The sequence below is a fragment of the Mauremys reevesii genome, linkage group 1 (assembly GCF_016161935.1).
Source record: "Mauremys reevesii isolate NIE-2019 linkage group 1, ASM1616193v1, whole genome shotgun sequence".
NCBI lineage: Eukaryota > Metazoa > Chordata > Testudines > Geoemydidae > Mauremys > Mauremys reevesii.
Window position 1 is genome coordinate 27,977,272 of NC_052623.1, and position 16,708 is coordinate 27,993,979.

A 16,708-nucleotide genomic window follows, 5' to 3' on the forward strand; every position below is an offset into this window, starting at 1 on the left:
ATACCATATACATGTCCCCCCTCTCTTCTCTTTCTTTCCAAAGCTCTCTCTCCCCTCTCCTCTTTTCCTTGTCTGACCCTCTCTCTCCTCCCTAAATCATTTAGTTGCCCCTTTTTGAACCTTTTTTAGAATATCTTTTTTTTTTTGAGGAGAGAGAGACACATCATCTACACAGTATAGATGTGGGATGTGATTTATATATATATTATAATATATAATAATTCTCATTCTTATTCCCTTTTTTCCCTTTTTAATAACATAACATCTTTTTTTTTTGACCGCCTCTGCACACTGTGTGGACATCTTCAGAGAACTATCCACGATGATGCCAAGATCTTTTTCCTGACTCGTCCACTGTCACAAGATCTTGCCTCCTCCCAAGGCAGCTGAATATCCTTCTCCATCCATGCAAAATAACAAAAGTTTTTTTTTCCTGCCTCACTGAGTCTGTCGCCAAGAACCCTACAGCAGTGAGACTTCATATCTTTAATTAGGGAGCATATGTTTCAGGGCAATGGGAGTTTGAGCTTTATAGTCACAAGGCCCAGAGAAGATTTGAAGCCCTGTTGAACTCTCCCCAGGAAGGGATGGTGATTAGTTTATCATCAGTATCGCTCCAGAGGACCATATCCTGGTTCACCTTGTTAACCCTTTTATAAAGTACTGACTAGTAATATTTCTGGGGTTTGCTAACCATTACACGATGTGCAATGCCAAGTTCCCTCTGAGCTAGTAGTGACTGACTTAGTACCAACTGCATCTCCCTGTTTACCTTTTAGTGCCTGCCAGTATATTAACTTAGGTTTCTGATGGAGCTGCTTAGCGTAGGTCTTTGGAAATCAATATGTGATGCTGTAATCAGCCATTTTAGGGACGCGAGGATACGTGCTGAAGCCAAACTGGGTGATGTCATGCACAATTAATATGTATTTCTAACTGTGTTGTCCCCCTTGCTCTTTCCAACCTTCACTTTAAAATCCTTTTGTGAATCCAAATAGGTCATTTTCACTGGCTGACAGGGCACCTAGAATCTGGGATTGGTGGTTTTTTAATAATACAAAATCAAAATAAATTAAAGCAAAAAGTATCTGTATATTCCTTGAACTGAGGTTCCAGCACCATCTCAGCTCCTAAGAGTATCCACATGGAAAAGCAATCTATGGCTTATTTAGTAGAGTTTTCTCTGCATTTCAAGCTTTACTAGTTCTTTGTAAAGTTAGGGTTAGAGAGAAGGCTCGAATCAACACACAAATGGATTCCTGAAGAATGTATACTTATTGCATGGGCTAATGGAAATCAGCAGGGAATTCTGGCAAAAACGACAGGGATTTCCCCCTCAAATCTGCAGGATTTTTGCATCTGTGTTTTTATCTATTTTTCTTGGCTCTTCTTTTCTTTTCTTTTCCTGCCAGATATCATTTATATAGATTAAACAAAGGTGGGCAATTAAAAATAAAAATAGACATAATATATCATACAAATAATTAGAATCATATATTTGCATGATGTGGCAATAGCTTTGGGATACACTGCAGAGCTGTGTGACAAAATGCATTTGGACTCATCCTGCAAACATGCATGTGAGCAAATTAATGCACGTGAAGAGCCCCACTGATGTTACTACTTGGGTATGTAAGGTTACACGTGTGGGAAAGCATTCACCCGTCAGAACAGGGGTCAGCAAACTATGGCCCATGGGCTACATCCGGCCCATCAGACCATTTAATCCTCAGCTCCCGCCAGGGAGCGGGGTTGGGAGTTTACCCCACTCCGGTGCTCCAGCCAGGGAGCAGGGTTGGGGGCTTGCCCCGCTCCGCACGGCTCCCAGGAAACATCCGGTTCCTACGTAGTACAGGGAGGCATGGCCCCGTGGCTCTGCCCCGGTTGCAGGCTCCGCCCCTGCAGCTCCCATTGGCTGCAGTTCCTGGCCAATAGGAGCTGCAGGGGTGGCACCTGCAGACGGGGCAGCATGCAGAGCCGCCTGGCCGCGCCTCGGAGCCAGAGGAGGGACATGCTTCTGGGAGCTGCTTGCAGTAAGCACCGCCCGGAGCCTGCACCCCTGAGCCCCCTCCATGTCCCAACCCCCTGCCACAGCCCTGATTCCCCTTCCACCCCCAAATCCCTCAATCCCATCAGAGGCCCCTCTTGTACCCCAAACCCCTCATCCCCAGCCCCACCCTTGAGCCCGCACCCCCAGCCAGAGCCCTCACACCCCTCTCCTGTACCCCAACCCCCTGCCCCAGTCCTGATCTCCCTCCCGCCCTCCAAACCCCTCTGTCCCAGCCTGGAGCCCCCTCCTGCACCCCAAACCCCTCATCCCCAGCCCCCCCCCAGAGCCCCCACCCCCCCCCAGCTCCAATCCGGAGTTCTGCACCCTGAACTCATTTCTGGTGCCACCACAGAGCCTGCACCTCCAGCTGGAGCCCTCATCCCCTCCTGCATCCCAACCCCCAATTTTGTGAGCATTCATGGCCCACCATACAATTTTCATACCCAAATGTGACCCTCAGGCCAAAACGTTTGCCCTCCCGAGTCAGAATCTTCTTTATTAAACTGAATAAATAAATAAAATTTGTACATAGGGAGAAATCCTGGTCCCATTGAAGGCAGTGGCAAACTCCCACTGACATCAGTGGGGTCAGGATTTCACCTTAATGTCTGGTCCCACAGCCGTTGTTAGTGTGAGTTACCTGCCCATCCTGCCTTTACTTTGAATTGACCAGCTGACTCCTGCAAGATAAGAAGTTAAGGCTTATAAGTGTCATTTGTAACATCCTTTATTAAGCAACAATATCACAATTGTACACTAACAGCCACGAACACTGCAGCCTCACTATTGTAAATTGTGCTTTAAACCATGACTGCAGAATTCAGTGTGCTACAGCAGGGGTGTGACAGTCCGAGAGTGGGTTAGTTAGAGGCAGTCAGCTGTTCTCCCATCTATTTTATTCATTTGAGTAAGATCATAAACTTCCCACGGAAGGATCATGGCAGTCAAAGCCCTGCGTCTTCACATATGGCAGTGACACGCTCAGTATTAACGCCACCATGGATGGGGTAGGTGGCACCTTGTAAACCATCCGGCACACAGCGCTCCAAGCAGAGGACCGAGAGCTTTGGGATCCAGTTTTCAAACAGCGAAACAAGCGCCGGAAAATCACCCGAAGCAGACTAGGCATTGGCCGTTCCCTGGGGCTGGAGAGGAACTGCGGGCTGCCCCGAGGATTTTTGGAGGGGGGTGGGCAGAGGATCTTCGCCACGGAAATGCCCGCTTGGAAGGGGGGGAGCGCATCTTGCATCTTTGCAATTCTCCCCACGGTAAGGCGCAAGCGGTGCGGGTGCAGGGAGGCGGAGCGGCGGCCGCTGGCTCCTCTTTGTGCAGCGAGTGCGCACAGAAGGGGTGTGTGTGCCTGGAGTGGGGGTGCTGCGCGGGGGGAGGGGCAGTGGATCTGCAGCACCAGGCCAGCCTCCTGCTCCTCCAGCAATCCGGAGTGCGGGTGGGTTGGGTCACATGGCGCCTGCGCTGCTGAGGCGCCAGTTGCTGTTTGCAGGGAAGTTTTGGTAGCAGCGGCAAGAGCCGGAGGGCTCTAGGGTGACACCTGCAAGGAGGACTTAGCTGCCTCTTCAAGTCCCCCCCCCTCGGAAGCTTTCTAGCCAATGCAGGAGAGTTGTGCATTGGGGATTGCGAGGGAAATGCATCTGGAAGCCCCAAAGGGTGTGTAGGAACCTGAGCATTTCACTGAGGGGGTGATAGGAGGAGGCAGGTCTGAGTCAGCGAGAGATTCCATCAGAAGGCAGCAGAGGAGCCTGCAGTTATGGGACCAGACCCTTCACCTGCCTGATCTTGCTCAGAAGGGCACGTAGCTGTAAACCGGACTGAGCCTTGCATGTGAGGAGGTGGTAAGTACGTACAGCGATCCTGGACATTAAGGTTTTGGAAAGGAGTGCAAGTGTAACCGACCTGGCTGGCATATGCTCTGCACAAAGCTAGAAGGGGACAGTTCCTTCTGGAGCTGGGGATGCTGACTTTTTTTAAGGGGGAGTCGTTGGGTCTATAACTTTTGCAAGCTATAAAACAGTCTGCTACCAAAAAAAAAAATGCAAATTCCTACAGCAGATCACTGATCCAGGATCAGTATTAGCCAGGGGGTGGACAAAGCAAAGGGTATTGGGATGAGGATAACCAAGTTGCCCAGATAAGATGTGTTAAACGTATTACTAACTGTCTCTTTACTCGGTTAAAGTAGTTTTTGTGCGGAGAAAGATACAAGTGCAAAATCTCACCGAGATCTGATCATCAGACATAGTTGATACGGACAAAATAGAAGAGTAATTTCAGGCTAGAAGATGCAGAATCCAAAGTCAATATCACATTTCCTAATTGAGAAATAGTCTTGGGACCTTTAGCCCAGTGCAGTTTATTTATTTATTTAGGAAGAATGAAATCATTGGTACTAGTTATCAGAAAGACACTAGCCAGTAAAGTAAATAGATTCCAGGGAATTATTTAATGACAGCTGTCTTTCCTCCACTGATTTTGCCTGCCCTCAGTTTTGTTCACACATTTTTAGGAAGCATAAGGCAATTTCTTTGGGTGGAAATTAATGTTTAACTCTTATCTACATGAATGTGAACACACCCTGGCCAACCTCCCTCCCCCTAAAAATATATCTAGCAAACAAAAAGGAGAAAAATGTTTTTTCTTGGATTCTGATTGTGAACTGAAATCACCTAACTCCTGAAACTATAGTATCACACTTGTTGGATGCATACACTTATTTTTCAAGCTATAATCATTCATCATTAGTTGTTAATTTTTAAAGAGAAGAAAAAACATGCCTAGTAGAAGTGACATTGTGCAAATTACATCATTTTGAAATACAAACAGAGACTGGCAGAGCATCTTATGAGAAAATAGCTGATACAAAATCATGTTTGCTTTATTTCACACTGGGTGACACCCAGGAGACATTCACGATAGCCAGCAGCTGGAGCAAGTTCTCCTAGGTAAGGAGTTGTGGTGTTGAGCTCTGCACTGAATGGCTGAAGGTCTATTGATAATATATTTTTGTTAAAGAAATATATTAAATTACCTGTATTTTAGGCTATTGCTACAACTGGGGACATTCAGTCTTGTTCTGAGGGTGGGTGATAGCTTGAGTGCAGATCTGCTTTGTAATGTCCCATAGGGCAGTGGCTCTCAACCTTTCCAGAGTACTGTACCCCTTGCAGGCGTCTGATTTGTCTTGTGCACCCCCAAATTTCAGCTCACTTAAAAACTATTTGCTTACAAAATCAGACATAAAAATACAAAAGTGTCACAGCACACTACTACTGAAAAATTGCTTCCTTTCTTATTTTTACCATATAATTATAAAATAAATTAACTGGAATATAAATAATGTACTCTCATTTCACTGTATAGTATATAGAGCACTATAAACAAGTCATTGTATGAACTTTTATTTTGTACTGACTTGGCTAGTGCTTTTTATGTAGCCTTTTGTAAAACTAAGCAAATATCTTAGATGAGCCGATGCACCCCCGGAATACCTCTGTGTACCCCAGGGGTACATATACCCCTGGTTGAGAACCACTGTCATAGGGAACAGTGTTTTGGCAACTGCAATAATGCCTGTCACACTACATTACAGTGTGTATCGCTCAGGTTGGTTGATATCAGTGACCATGTGTATCATCACTTACAATTTGCTAGTTTAGAGAATGGTCCATAATCTATGATCTTGTGTAATGAAAACCAAAACTATTTTATAGCAAGGGGCAAAAATGGATGGGGGTGGGTGAGTGGGGAGGCAGACAGAAAAATCTTCTAAAGAAATCGAACTAATTGGTAACAATATAAATATGGTTCTATTTCTTTTTTTGTGTCACTCTAGTACATGTGCCAAAATGCCTGCTGTGCCTACTGTATATGTTGGCAGATATCTCTGGCTAGCTAGTATCGAAATCTGTTTCAGGTTTTCCAGCACTTCTCTTCTTATAATCTTCAAACTAGTGGAGAAGGGACAGAGTGAGTGAAACTTTATTCAGCCACTGGCCTCACTGTTCAGTGTCACTGACAGACTAATGTATATGTGTTATGTTTTAATTGCACTGAGGGCTTTGGTAGCTCTTAAACTGGTGCTCGGTTAGTTCTGTGTTTTAACAAGTTTCATGACTAAGAAAAGCAGCTGAGGTATTTTGGCACAGTGATAACAGTAATTTGGTTCATTTCTGTCATTTGGATTGAGGTAAGTTTTGATTGTTTTTTTTTGTCACAGCCTTATGGAAAAACTTTCTTCATTTCAAAATGTAATGGAGACTAGTCTGGTCATAGGATTTCACACTGTATGTTCCAGGATTTATTTTCATTTTACAGTCTATTACGAGTACCACCCCTGAATGTGGAACTCTTCCAAAAATGTACTTGCTTATTAGAAGATGAGTCATGTACACACCGAACAAGGCAGTTCTCTTTCCCCAGCATTTTCTTAAGGCATGCCTGTCTATTGCAGACAGGAAAATGTGTCTGCAAGTGTTCTACTAGCATGAGGAGTCCCAGAGTAGCAGTCAGTGTTTCCATTCCCAAAGCAATTGTAATGCCATTATCACACTTGATCATGTACAAAACACTTTCTGGAGGTTCCTATCCTGCATAGCAGAGCAATATTTTGTATTGAGTAAAAGAGTATGCAGCACTTCTGACATAATTCACTAAAGTGTCATTGTAGCTGTGTTGGTCCCAGGGTATGAGAGAGACAACGGTAGGTGAGGTAATGTCTTTTATTGGACACTCTGGTTACCTTCTCCAGACCTGACGAAGAGCTTGAAAGCTTTTCCCTCCCACCAGCAGAAGTTGGTCCAGTAAAAGATATTACATCACCTGCATTGTCTCTCTCAGAATTCAGTAAAAACAGAACAATAGTTTCTACAGTATAAACAGTTGTACATTACAGAACGGTATTCTCACCAATGAATTAAAAATGTTACAATAATCAGTCAAAACGTGCTTCATTTCTTTTCCATTTTATCTTGTTTTCTGACATCTTTGAGCAAGACTTACAAAATAATCATTATTTGAATCTAGTTCAAGGGTAATATGGCACAGAAATGTCCTGCCTACTATTTATTTTCTTTAAAACTAGAAATGAAGGGGTAAATACTAGGCTCCCTTGGAATAAATTTGGCATGGTGCCTAATTTTGGTTTCAGAATTAGGGAACATCCACTAGCTTTAAAAAATAGACATGTTTCCCTCAGACAACTTTTTAAGATGATTCCCCCATATGGAAAGAAATGACATGCAGTGGTTTGCATCCCATGATAAATTGTACACATTTTTTTCTACTTACTGTACATCAGAATAAGCTTGGTTAGATATATATCTACCTGAATTTCTTAGGTTTTAACAGTGAAACAATAGTAATTTATTATCTGGATACATTACACAGACTGAAACAAATGTCCCACTCTGTAATCAGTTTTGGCTACTAAGCTGACAAGGAAGCTTTTAATTTTTTTCCTCTAGTGCCTTATTTATGTTTTGATAAGAACTGAGATAACAGAACAGTAGTTGATGAAACGGCCTTTACGTCCAATAAACTCACAGTGGGATCAGGCAGCACTAAAGACAGGGAAAAGTTACAGGAAGCTTTACATTAATTGCTGTAAAGCCCATTTTAAAAAAGTTCATAGTAGGCACAGATGTGATTCATTCTTTTGAAACATGTTTTCTGGGCACATGTACAGTTCCAACACACTCATTTTATTCTCCTCATTGGAAGGCTACCCTCTGCTGGCTGAAACTACATTTACACAGAGAAGGGGAAACGTTCAGCTTTGGACAAATGATGGTCTACAGCAGTGGTTTTCAACCTGTGGTCCGCACACCCCAGGGTTCCACAGACTCTGTCTAAGATTTCCAAAGGGTTCCGTAACTCCATTTAAAATTTTTTAAGGGTCTGCAAATGAAAAAAGGTTGAAAACCACTGGTTTACAGCATGAAACAGTTTCATTCTCCCCCTTCTGCCCACTTCTAAATAAACCAGCTAAGGGTGAGTGGCAATTGTGTCACCAGGAGTGGCTTTATGTGACAAATTAATTAAAAAGGAATCCGATGTGTATGTGTGAAACTTCATATGTCTTAAGGGGAGGTCTTCATGTTGCTCTAGAACTTTGGGAAAGACAGAGGTCCAAAAAGAAGCCTGTTAGTGTGCAGTTCCAGTAATGGGATACATTACTTTGTACACTACCTAGCCAGAATGACATCTATACTAAGTTCCTAATGGTTCCCATATATGGTCCTCCCTATCACAAATAAGGTTAGCTCTCAGCTGACTAATGCAAGAACATATGGTCTACAGAGCTGGAATGGTAAGATTTGTTTTTGTTAGTTTGTTATTCTGTGCTTTTCCTCTCACTATTTATACAACCAACGCTCACTATGCCATCTTTCTGCCAATTTGCGGCTGCCTAGTTCATTAGATTTAGCAAGACCCCGCTGGTTTCCAATATTAATCCAACACTTTGCTGTCTAAATCGTGTTTGTGTGTAAGTTCAGGATGCAAGGAAGGAAAGGGAGCATGAGAAGTTAACATTTCTAGCTGAATAAATGAGCAGCCATTTCCCAGTCTTATGAGGTCTCTGATTTTGTAATTATTATTGATATTCAAGACTGGCTAAGATTTTCCAGATGTTCCAGAAGTGACTAATGATGGTGGGTGCCTAACATCACGCAGCCTTCAGAGGGTGGGGGCTCAACACTTTCTGAAAATCAGGCACCTTTAAGGTGTCTATTGTTTGGCATTCAAAAATCGAGGCACCCCAAATCACTAGTTATTTCTGAAAATCGTATAACCACTTCTGGGGCTAGGAACTACATAAGAACATAATGTTCATTATGCTCCGCCCCCATTCACCAAGTGTATAATCTACACGTCTTATCTGCTTTTTAGTGGTGTGACAGAACTCTAATTTGCTGTGAAACGCAGCTTATGTCCTGAATGTAAGAAGGCCATGCTAGGTCAGACCAATGGTCTGTCTAGCCCAGTATCCTGTCTTCCGACAGTGGCCAGTGCCGGATACTTCAGGGGAAATGAACAGAACAGGCCAATTATTAAGTGGTCCATTCCCTGTTGTCCAATCCCAGCTTCTGCCACTCAGAGGTTTAGTTGTGTCCATGACCATTTTGCCTAATAGCCATTGATGGACCTTTCCTCAGTGAACTTAGCTAAGTCTTTTTTGAACACAGTTATACTTTTGGCTTTCACAACAGCCTCTGGAAATGAATCCCACAGGTTTACTGTGCATTGTGTGAAGAAGTCCTTCATTATTTTTGTTTTAAACTTGCTGCCTCTTAGTTTCATTGGTTGGCCCCTGTTTCTTGTGTTATGTGAAGGGGTAAATTACACTTCCCTAATTCACTTTTTCCACACCATTCATGATTTTATAGACCTCAATCATATCCCCTCTGAGTTGTCTCTTTTCTAAACTGAACAGTCCCAGTCTTTTTAATCTCTCCTCATATGGAAGTTGTTCCATCCCCCTAATCATTTTTGTTGCCCTTTTCTCAACCTTTTACAATTCTAATATATATATATATATATATACTTGAGAAGGGGCAACCAGAACTGTATGCAATATTCAAGGTGTGGGCATACCATGGATTCATATAGTGGCATTATGATATTTACTGTCTTATTATCTGTCCCAGGCTTAATGGCTCCTAACTTTCTGTTAGCTTTTTTGACTGCCATTGCACATTGAGCAAATGTTTTTGAGGATCTATCCACAATGACTCATAGAGCTCTTTCTTTGAGTGGTAACAGCTAATTTAGACCCTGTCATTTTGTAATATAGTTGGGATTTTATGTTTTCCAATGGGCATTACTTTGCACTTACCAACATTGAATTTCATCTGCCATTTTATTGCCTAGTCACACAGTTTAGTGAGGTCCTTTTGTAACTCTTCACATTCAGCTTTGGATGTAACTGTCTTGAGTAATTTTGTATTGTCTGCAAACTTTGCCACCTCTCTGTTTACCCCCTTTTCCAGATCATTTATGAATATGTTGAACAGCACTGGTCCCCGTACAGATCTTTGGGGGAACCCGTTATTTACCTCTCTTCATTGTGAAAACTGACCATTTATTCTTACTCTTTGTTTCTATCTTTTAACCAGTTACTGATCCATGAGAGGACCTTCTCTCTTATCCCATGACTTAAGAGCCTTTGGTGAGGGACTTTCTGAAAGTCTAAGTGCATAATATTAATTGGATCACCCTTATCCACATGCTTGTTGACCCCTTCAAAGAATTCTAATAGATTGGTGAGGCATGATTTCCCTTTACAAAAGCAATATTGACTCTTCCCTAATATATCATATTCATTCTGAAAGATACCTTTGTCTTAGTATCGATTACTACAAATGATGCTGACTGTAAAATTATCCAGAAGTAATATTTGAATCAGACACCTTTATCCTCTGCCAGCCCATGGTTCCCTAAGGGCTCCCCAGCACATCTTAGGAACAGAGAACTGTTTTGTAAAGAGTTGGGGAGACTTATTTGCTTTTTAGTTCTTAGACACCTTCTGCAACCGTTTGTTGTAGTTCATTCACTTGAGGCATTTCAGGAATGATCATGCAGCCATTATCAGTGTAACCAGCAGGGTTTCAATATACATAAGCTCAACATAATTGTGATGTTTTGTTTGTATAATCCTCGTTCAAGAGAAGTTCTGCCTGCCTTCTCGCACCGAGCACTATGGCTCCTGCAGCGATTCAGCTGTATGGCTAATTTTCAAATAAACTTTAGTTACACATTTTCTTTGTTCTCTGCTGCTTGAGACACTCTGCCTGTGGTTCATAAACAATTTACAGTCCCTCTGCGCTGTAAGAGGGTTGGTTTGCATTTCTAATTATTTTGATTTACTGTGGAATAAGTCAATATGTTAGATGAAAGTTCCTTCAGTATCTATCATCTTTTCTTCATTAGCTACCCTCACATAATAGCCGGATCTTCCCCATGCAAGCCTAAGGGGGAAAGTATGTTAAATAGACTAGAAACCCTCCTCTGTCTTAAACTGCAGGGGAAGCAAGCCTCTAATATACCAGTGCTACAGAAACATGCCACCCGTGCAGTTACTTCATCCGCTTGATTAATTGTTAACCAAGATTATAAGCCCCTTGGAGCAGGAGCCCGCTATTTACTGCTTGTTTGTACAGTGCTGGGATCCTGGTCTCAGTGAGGGCCTCTAGGGGTTACTGGAATGTACGTAATGGATTCTAAGTCAATTCATTGTAGCCTCTGAATGCAGGTATATGCTAATAGCCTGGCATTTTTTTCTGCTCCCCTAAAGATGCTGAGTACCTGCAGTTCCCACTGATGTCAATGGGAGATGCTGGTGCTCAGCACCTCTGGAGAACCAGGAAGCCACCTATTTACAACGGTGTAGCCAAATTTAGATTTAGTTTCCTAACCTTGGCATCCAAATTCGAAAGTGTCAGCCTGAGGGGTTTGTTACAATGTATATGTTAACCTAGCAGACAGCCTCATATCCAGTAAAAGAGGAATTTGAAACAATTGGGACCATTAAAATTCCTGGTTGGGAGCAGGGAACTCTTCATAGGGGGCTTATGAAGTGGAGTCTGCAGGCTGTGTGATCTGGGCTGCCTGACATAAAATTGTGCTATACCTGCAATGCTACCAGTTTGCTAAGAACAGAAAAACAATCAGTTGATATCTCAGGGCTGGCAGTAGACCACATAAATAATCCCAAGGTTAAGTACAAGCTTTAAGTGAGCTATGATGTATTATTCAGAACTTTTCCTTCCCCCAGTTACAAATCGCCTGATCCTGTGCACTGTCTTCAATAGGATCAGGATTTAGCCTTAAGTAGGGATAAAATTTCAGAACAATGCCAGGCATTTTGTTTGGCTAGCAAACTATTGCTTTGTAATGGTGAATGAATGTTCGCTTTAATAACCAGAGGATCCTTTTCTTTCCCCAGATTGGTGTTCAGCATGGCAGGTGTGCCAACTTTGATCCTCTTCCTGTGCACTGTTAAGGATGTTCTACCCTCCAATTCCCGCTGGAAACCAACCTGGCCATCTTACAAAGTTCCAGTAATCCTGCCACAATCTACCCTTAATCTAGACAAACCACAGTTTGATGCAGAAACCAAACTGGAGGTAATATCCTCTTGTGGCCTAGAGTGCCACAAGCGTTCCCCACTGCCGACGTATGAAGAAGTGAAGGACTACCTGTCCTATGAGACCTTGTATGCCAATGGTAGTCTTGTTGAAACTGAAGTAGGCATTTACATTATCAGCCGTGGCAGTGATGGGTCACAAAGCAGATCTCGAACAAAAAGGCAGATATATGGCTACGACAGCAGGTTTAGCATTTTTGGCAAGGACTTCTTGTTGAATTACCCTTTCTCCACTTCGGTGAAGTTGTCCACAGGTTGCACGGGGACGCTGGTGGCAGAAAAGCACGTCCTTACTGCAGCTCACTGCATCCATGATGGCAAAAGTTACGTCAAAGGAGCCCAGAAACTGAGGGTGGGCTTCCTGAAGCCTAAAGTGAAACATGGTAACAAAGGGGCTAATATCACGAGCTCAACAATGCCTGAAAAAATGAAATTCCAGTGGATCCGAGTGAAACGGACACATGTCCCTAAAGGATGGATCAAAGGAAATGCCAATGATATAGGCATGGATTATGACTATGCTCTGTTGGAGCTCAAGAAGCCACACAAAAGAAAATTTATGAAGATAGGTGTGAGCCCACCAGCTAGACAGTTGCCTGGAGGGAGGATTCACTTCTCTGGCTATGACAATGATCGTCCGGGAAATCTGGTTTACCGTTTCTGTGATGTCAAAGATGAAACATTTGACCTCTTGTATCAGCAGTGCGATGCCCAGCCAGGGGCGAGCGGGTCTGGGGTGTATGTGAGGATGTGGAAGAGACAGCATCAGAAATGGGAGCGTAAAATTATTGGAATATTTTCAGGGCATCAGTGGGTGGACATGAATGGCGCCCCACAGGATTTCAATGTGGCTGTTCGCATCACACCCCTCAAATATGCACAGATCTGTTACTGGATCAAAGGCAACTATCTTGACTGTAGAGATGGATAAAGACAATGAACCTTTCAGAAAGCACTTAATAGCCTTAATTACTTATCCAAGGAAAAGCCAAACTTCTATTGTTATGAATATGTGTGATTCTACTTTGAAACACCTGGACATAATTTATAAAATTACAAGCCGGCCACCTTGTTCTTTGGAAGGTGATTGTGTGACATAATTGCAGTTAGAAAATGTTAATTTGAGGAGGTAGAAAAACTGTTGGGAGGGGAGAGCTCAGGTGGAATTGCTGACTTTGCAGTTCTAGCAATTTAAGATTAACTTGGAGGTTGGTAAACAATGCAAAATCTGAAGGGTCTCCAAAGAGCTGTATGAAAGGAATGCTGTCGGGTAACTCACACCTGCTTTGTTTGTACCCCAAACACAGGATTAGTAGAAATGTTTTAATCTGAAATTTTAAACGAAAATATTTCTCTTATATTGGAGGTAAAAAGGGGTATTTAACAACAAACCCCCACCTGCAGTGTTTGCCACCCAAATGTTGCTGTATTGTGCTAGTGCATGAGAACCAGAGTGCAAGAGAGACTAGGCTTACATTGTTGAAGATGAATGTCATGCAAATAACATATAGGGTAAATAAATAGATGTGATTTTTCCAATTTTAACATTTGAGTGATTTGAGGCTTTATGAGTAACATAGGTAAGAAAATACTTTTTAAACATATAGGCCATAATTATGCAAAGCCAGGCATGCATGGAATTTGAGTCACACAAGTGGTGCCATTGAGTTCTGCTCACTTAAGCAGAGTTATACATGGGATTAATTTTTTAGCATCTGGGCCACAATTGTTAACATGACAGTGTCCCTATACATATATTGTATAGAAGGTGTATAGGGGGAAGAGAGTTGTTTCCTTTTGTGACTTATCTAGATCTTTAATCATGGAAAATGTCTAGCTCTCAGCGTCCCCTCCAGCAATGCAAGCCCTTTGGGAGGGGAGAAGAACCATCCTTATTCTTCTTGGCTTCCTAAATTGTAAGGCCTTAAAGTAAATAGAAGGAGAGAGGATGATGTAGTTGTTACTGCATTTTTCCTTCCATCCCTTGAAAATCAGTGCCCTTCTTCCCACAGATGGATGAGAAAGAAAGAAAAATTTGTTAACTAGATTTCTATGTGTATCTCTGCCACCCCACTTTGACAGTGTACCTTAACCCAGATCTTGACTTCTTATTTTTTCTTACAGCATTTGGGGCAGTTTTCTTTCAAAATTGCAAGTTATGAGCAGTTCTTGACACACACAGCTCACCAGTTCTGCAGCTGTAATGGAGCTAATTGAAAGAGCCAAATTGTAGGATGTAATCCGAAATATGGATAAAATGATGCACTGGTGTCTCTTGTAGACATTGATGCCTGTAATTTTACTGTAGTAAAATCATAATTCCAACAAAAACTACTTTTTTATGGGTTGAAAAAACCCAACCAAATACTGTTGTGCAGCAAACAATGTCAATAAAACAAAGAACTTTCTACACATAATATTTCTCAGGTGGATTACACAACGTATTTCAGTAACATTGCTAGGCTAGTGTCATGGCAGCCTGTCACCACTCTTTAAATAGGAAGGCGGACACTGGTTCAAACTCCAGTCTCCGTTCCATCCATGCATCTCCCACTAACTTCTGAAGCTTGTTGAGTTATGCACGGATGTTACCAGGGCAAAGAGCAGCACTGTCCAGCAAGATGGCTGAGCTGAACAAGATGGAGTCTAGGTAGGCTTGTTCCTGAGCTTTTTATGAAAATTGTAATTCAGTTAAGCCTTATTTTTCTTTCACTTTTCTAATTTTTGTGGTGTGGGAAAACACACTCCTGATGGTGCTTTATCTTTCTAGAGGCTTTGGCTCTAGTTCTGAAAGCCATTTTTGCTAGAGCAGCCTAAAGATGTTTTTGATAGCAGGTGCAGTGTTCAAAACTGTGGTACCCTTCCTTGCTGGGTGTTTGCATTCAGATACATACAGTTACTAATGCTTTAAAAATATGAGTAATCACCATATGTATTTGACAGACTTCTGCCTTTTTTAGTCTAGATTTACTTTATTTTGTGGCTGTTAGCCAGAGCACTTCTGTTTGAATGTATCACAGTGAATAAAGAAAAGTAATGGAATTCCAGTGCAGACTCTCTTGTACTTGTACCATACCTGGGTTTGTAACTTCTTTTAGCTGTTACTTATTTGTAAAGACATTCAAATACAAGCACAGTTGTATCCACATCCTTGATGCTGTTTCTTCATTTATTTCCTTTCAGCTTTCTTTCCTCCACAGTCATTGCAGATAATCAAATGTATTTCAGTAGAGATGATTATTTAACCCTACTGAAAGGCTTCTGGAAATCCTCGCCTGCATGGGATCATTGCATTTCCAAAATAAGAGTCATAGGATCATCTTAGAGATGAAAATGACCTGTTACAACACATAGTCAAACTCATTCTTAGTGTAACTCCACTGAAGTAAAGGGAGGAATTTGGCTCAATGATTCTGTCTCCTGTAAGTACAGGATATAATCTCATGACAAAGAATATAATGGACCTGATTTTCCTCCTCTCACATTGGTGTAAATTGGAAATAACCCCTTTGACAACAATAGTTACAGTGAGAGGAGAACGGGTCATTGAGTGAAAATATGTTGCATGCACTGAATTTTGTTTTTAGATGTGAAAGATGGTGTGTGCAATTTTGAGAATTTAGTCCCTGATTCATTGAAACACATAAGCACATTCTTACTTTCCATTAAAGCACATTCTTAAGTGCTTTGCTGGACTGAGGCCTTAGCTCCCAGGTACTAAAGCATCTTAATATAAATATAGAGATGCTGTTAAGGCTGATGGAGTGAACATTTTCAATAGGCAAGCCAACTGGTATGTATAATTTTTTATCAGTCAAATTACCAGCATGCTTATGCAGCAAGTTTAGAAAGAGGTCTTGGGGGATCACTTTCCTCTTACCATAACCCCATGCATGCACTAGGTTTTTAATGAGAAACTCAGGGGAATTTGTAGACATTTTGGGTGGAATTTTCATATGTGCTCAGCATTGGCTTAAGGGCTCCCAGTCACTTCAGTGGAAGTTTTGCCACTTTTTTCAGTGGGAGCAGACTGAGGCCAATGTTTTTTTTTTAGGCCAGTGGTTTTGAAAATCCCGCTCTCTGAATGTATTTGTCTTGATGTTATAATTGGGGCATATTTTAACGAGAGAAAACCAGCTCATCAAGGGGGCAAAAATAACGTTTTTTTTAAAGGCACAATATGGTAAACTACGTCTAACAATATACCACATTACTTTTATATCTCAGTATAGTGCAGAGAAGGAACCTGGATATTCTGGTTAGTTTTAGATTCTGGTACATGGAAAGGATTATATGGGATGAAGCGAACCTCTCCTGTTACAGCAGCCTTACAAGGCTGACATAGGGTAAATCCTGGTTAGTCTGAAATAACTCTCCCCTCTGGATGGAGGGGTTGTGGTGGGGAGGATGGAAACTGAAAAGAAGCAAGAACACAGAACATTCTCAGCTCTCCCAGAAGGCCATGCTGAGCTTGTTTCACTGAGAACTGTAGAATGTCA

General features: G+C 42.1%; 1 protein-coding gene across 2 annotated transcripts; it reads left to right on the forward strand.

Moving 5' to 3' along the window:
- Positions 1–3,225: 3,225 nt before the first annotated feature.
- On the forward strand, positions 3,226–15,355 carry PRSS23 (serine protease 23). 2 transcript variants are annotated; one of them, XM_039520171.1, is made up of 2 exons: positions 3,226–3,318; positions 12,009–15,355. In XM_039520171.1, exon 2 carries the CDS (start codon positions 12,022–12,024, stop codon positions 13,138–13,140), a length of 1,119 nt encoding a protein of 372 aa, XP_039376105.1. In that variant the 5' UTR covers positions 3,226–3,318; positions 12,009–12,021; the 3' UTR covers positions 13,141–15,355. The 2 variants fall into 2 exon arrangements, with proteins under 2 accessions (XP_039376105.1, XP_039376104.1); XM_039520170.1 differs by lacking the exon at positions 3,226–3,318 and adding an exon at positions 3,513–3,900.
- The last annotated feature ends 1,353 nt before the right edge of the window (positions 15,356–16,708 follow it).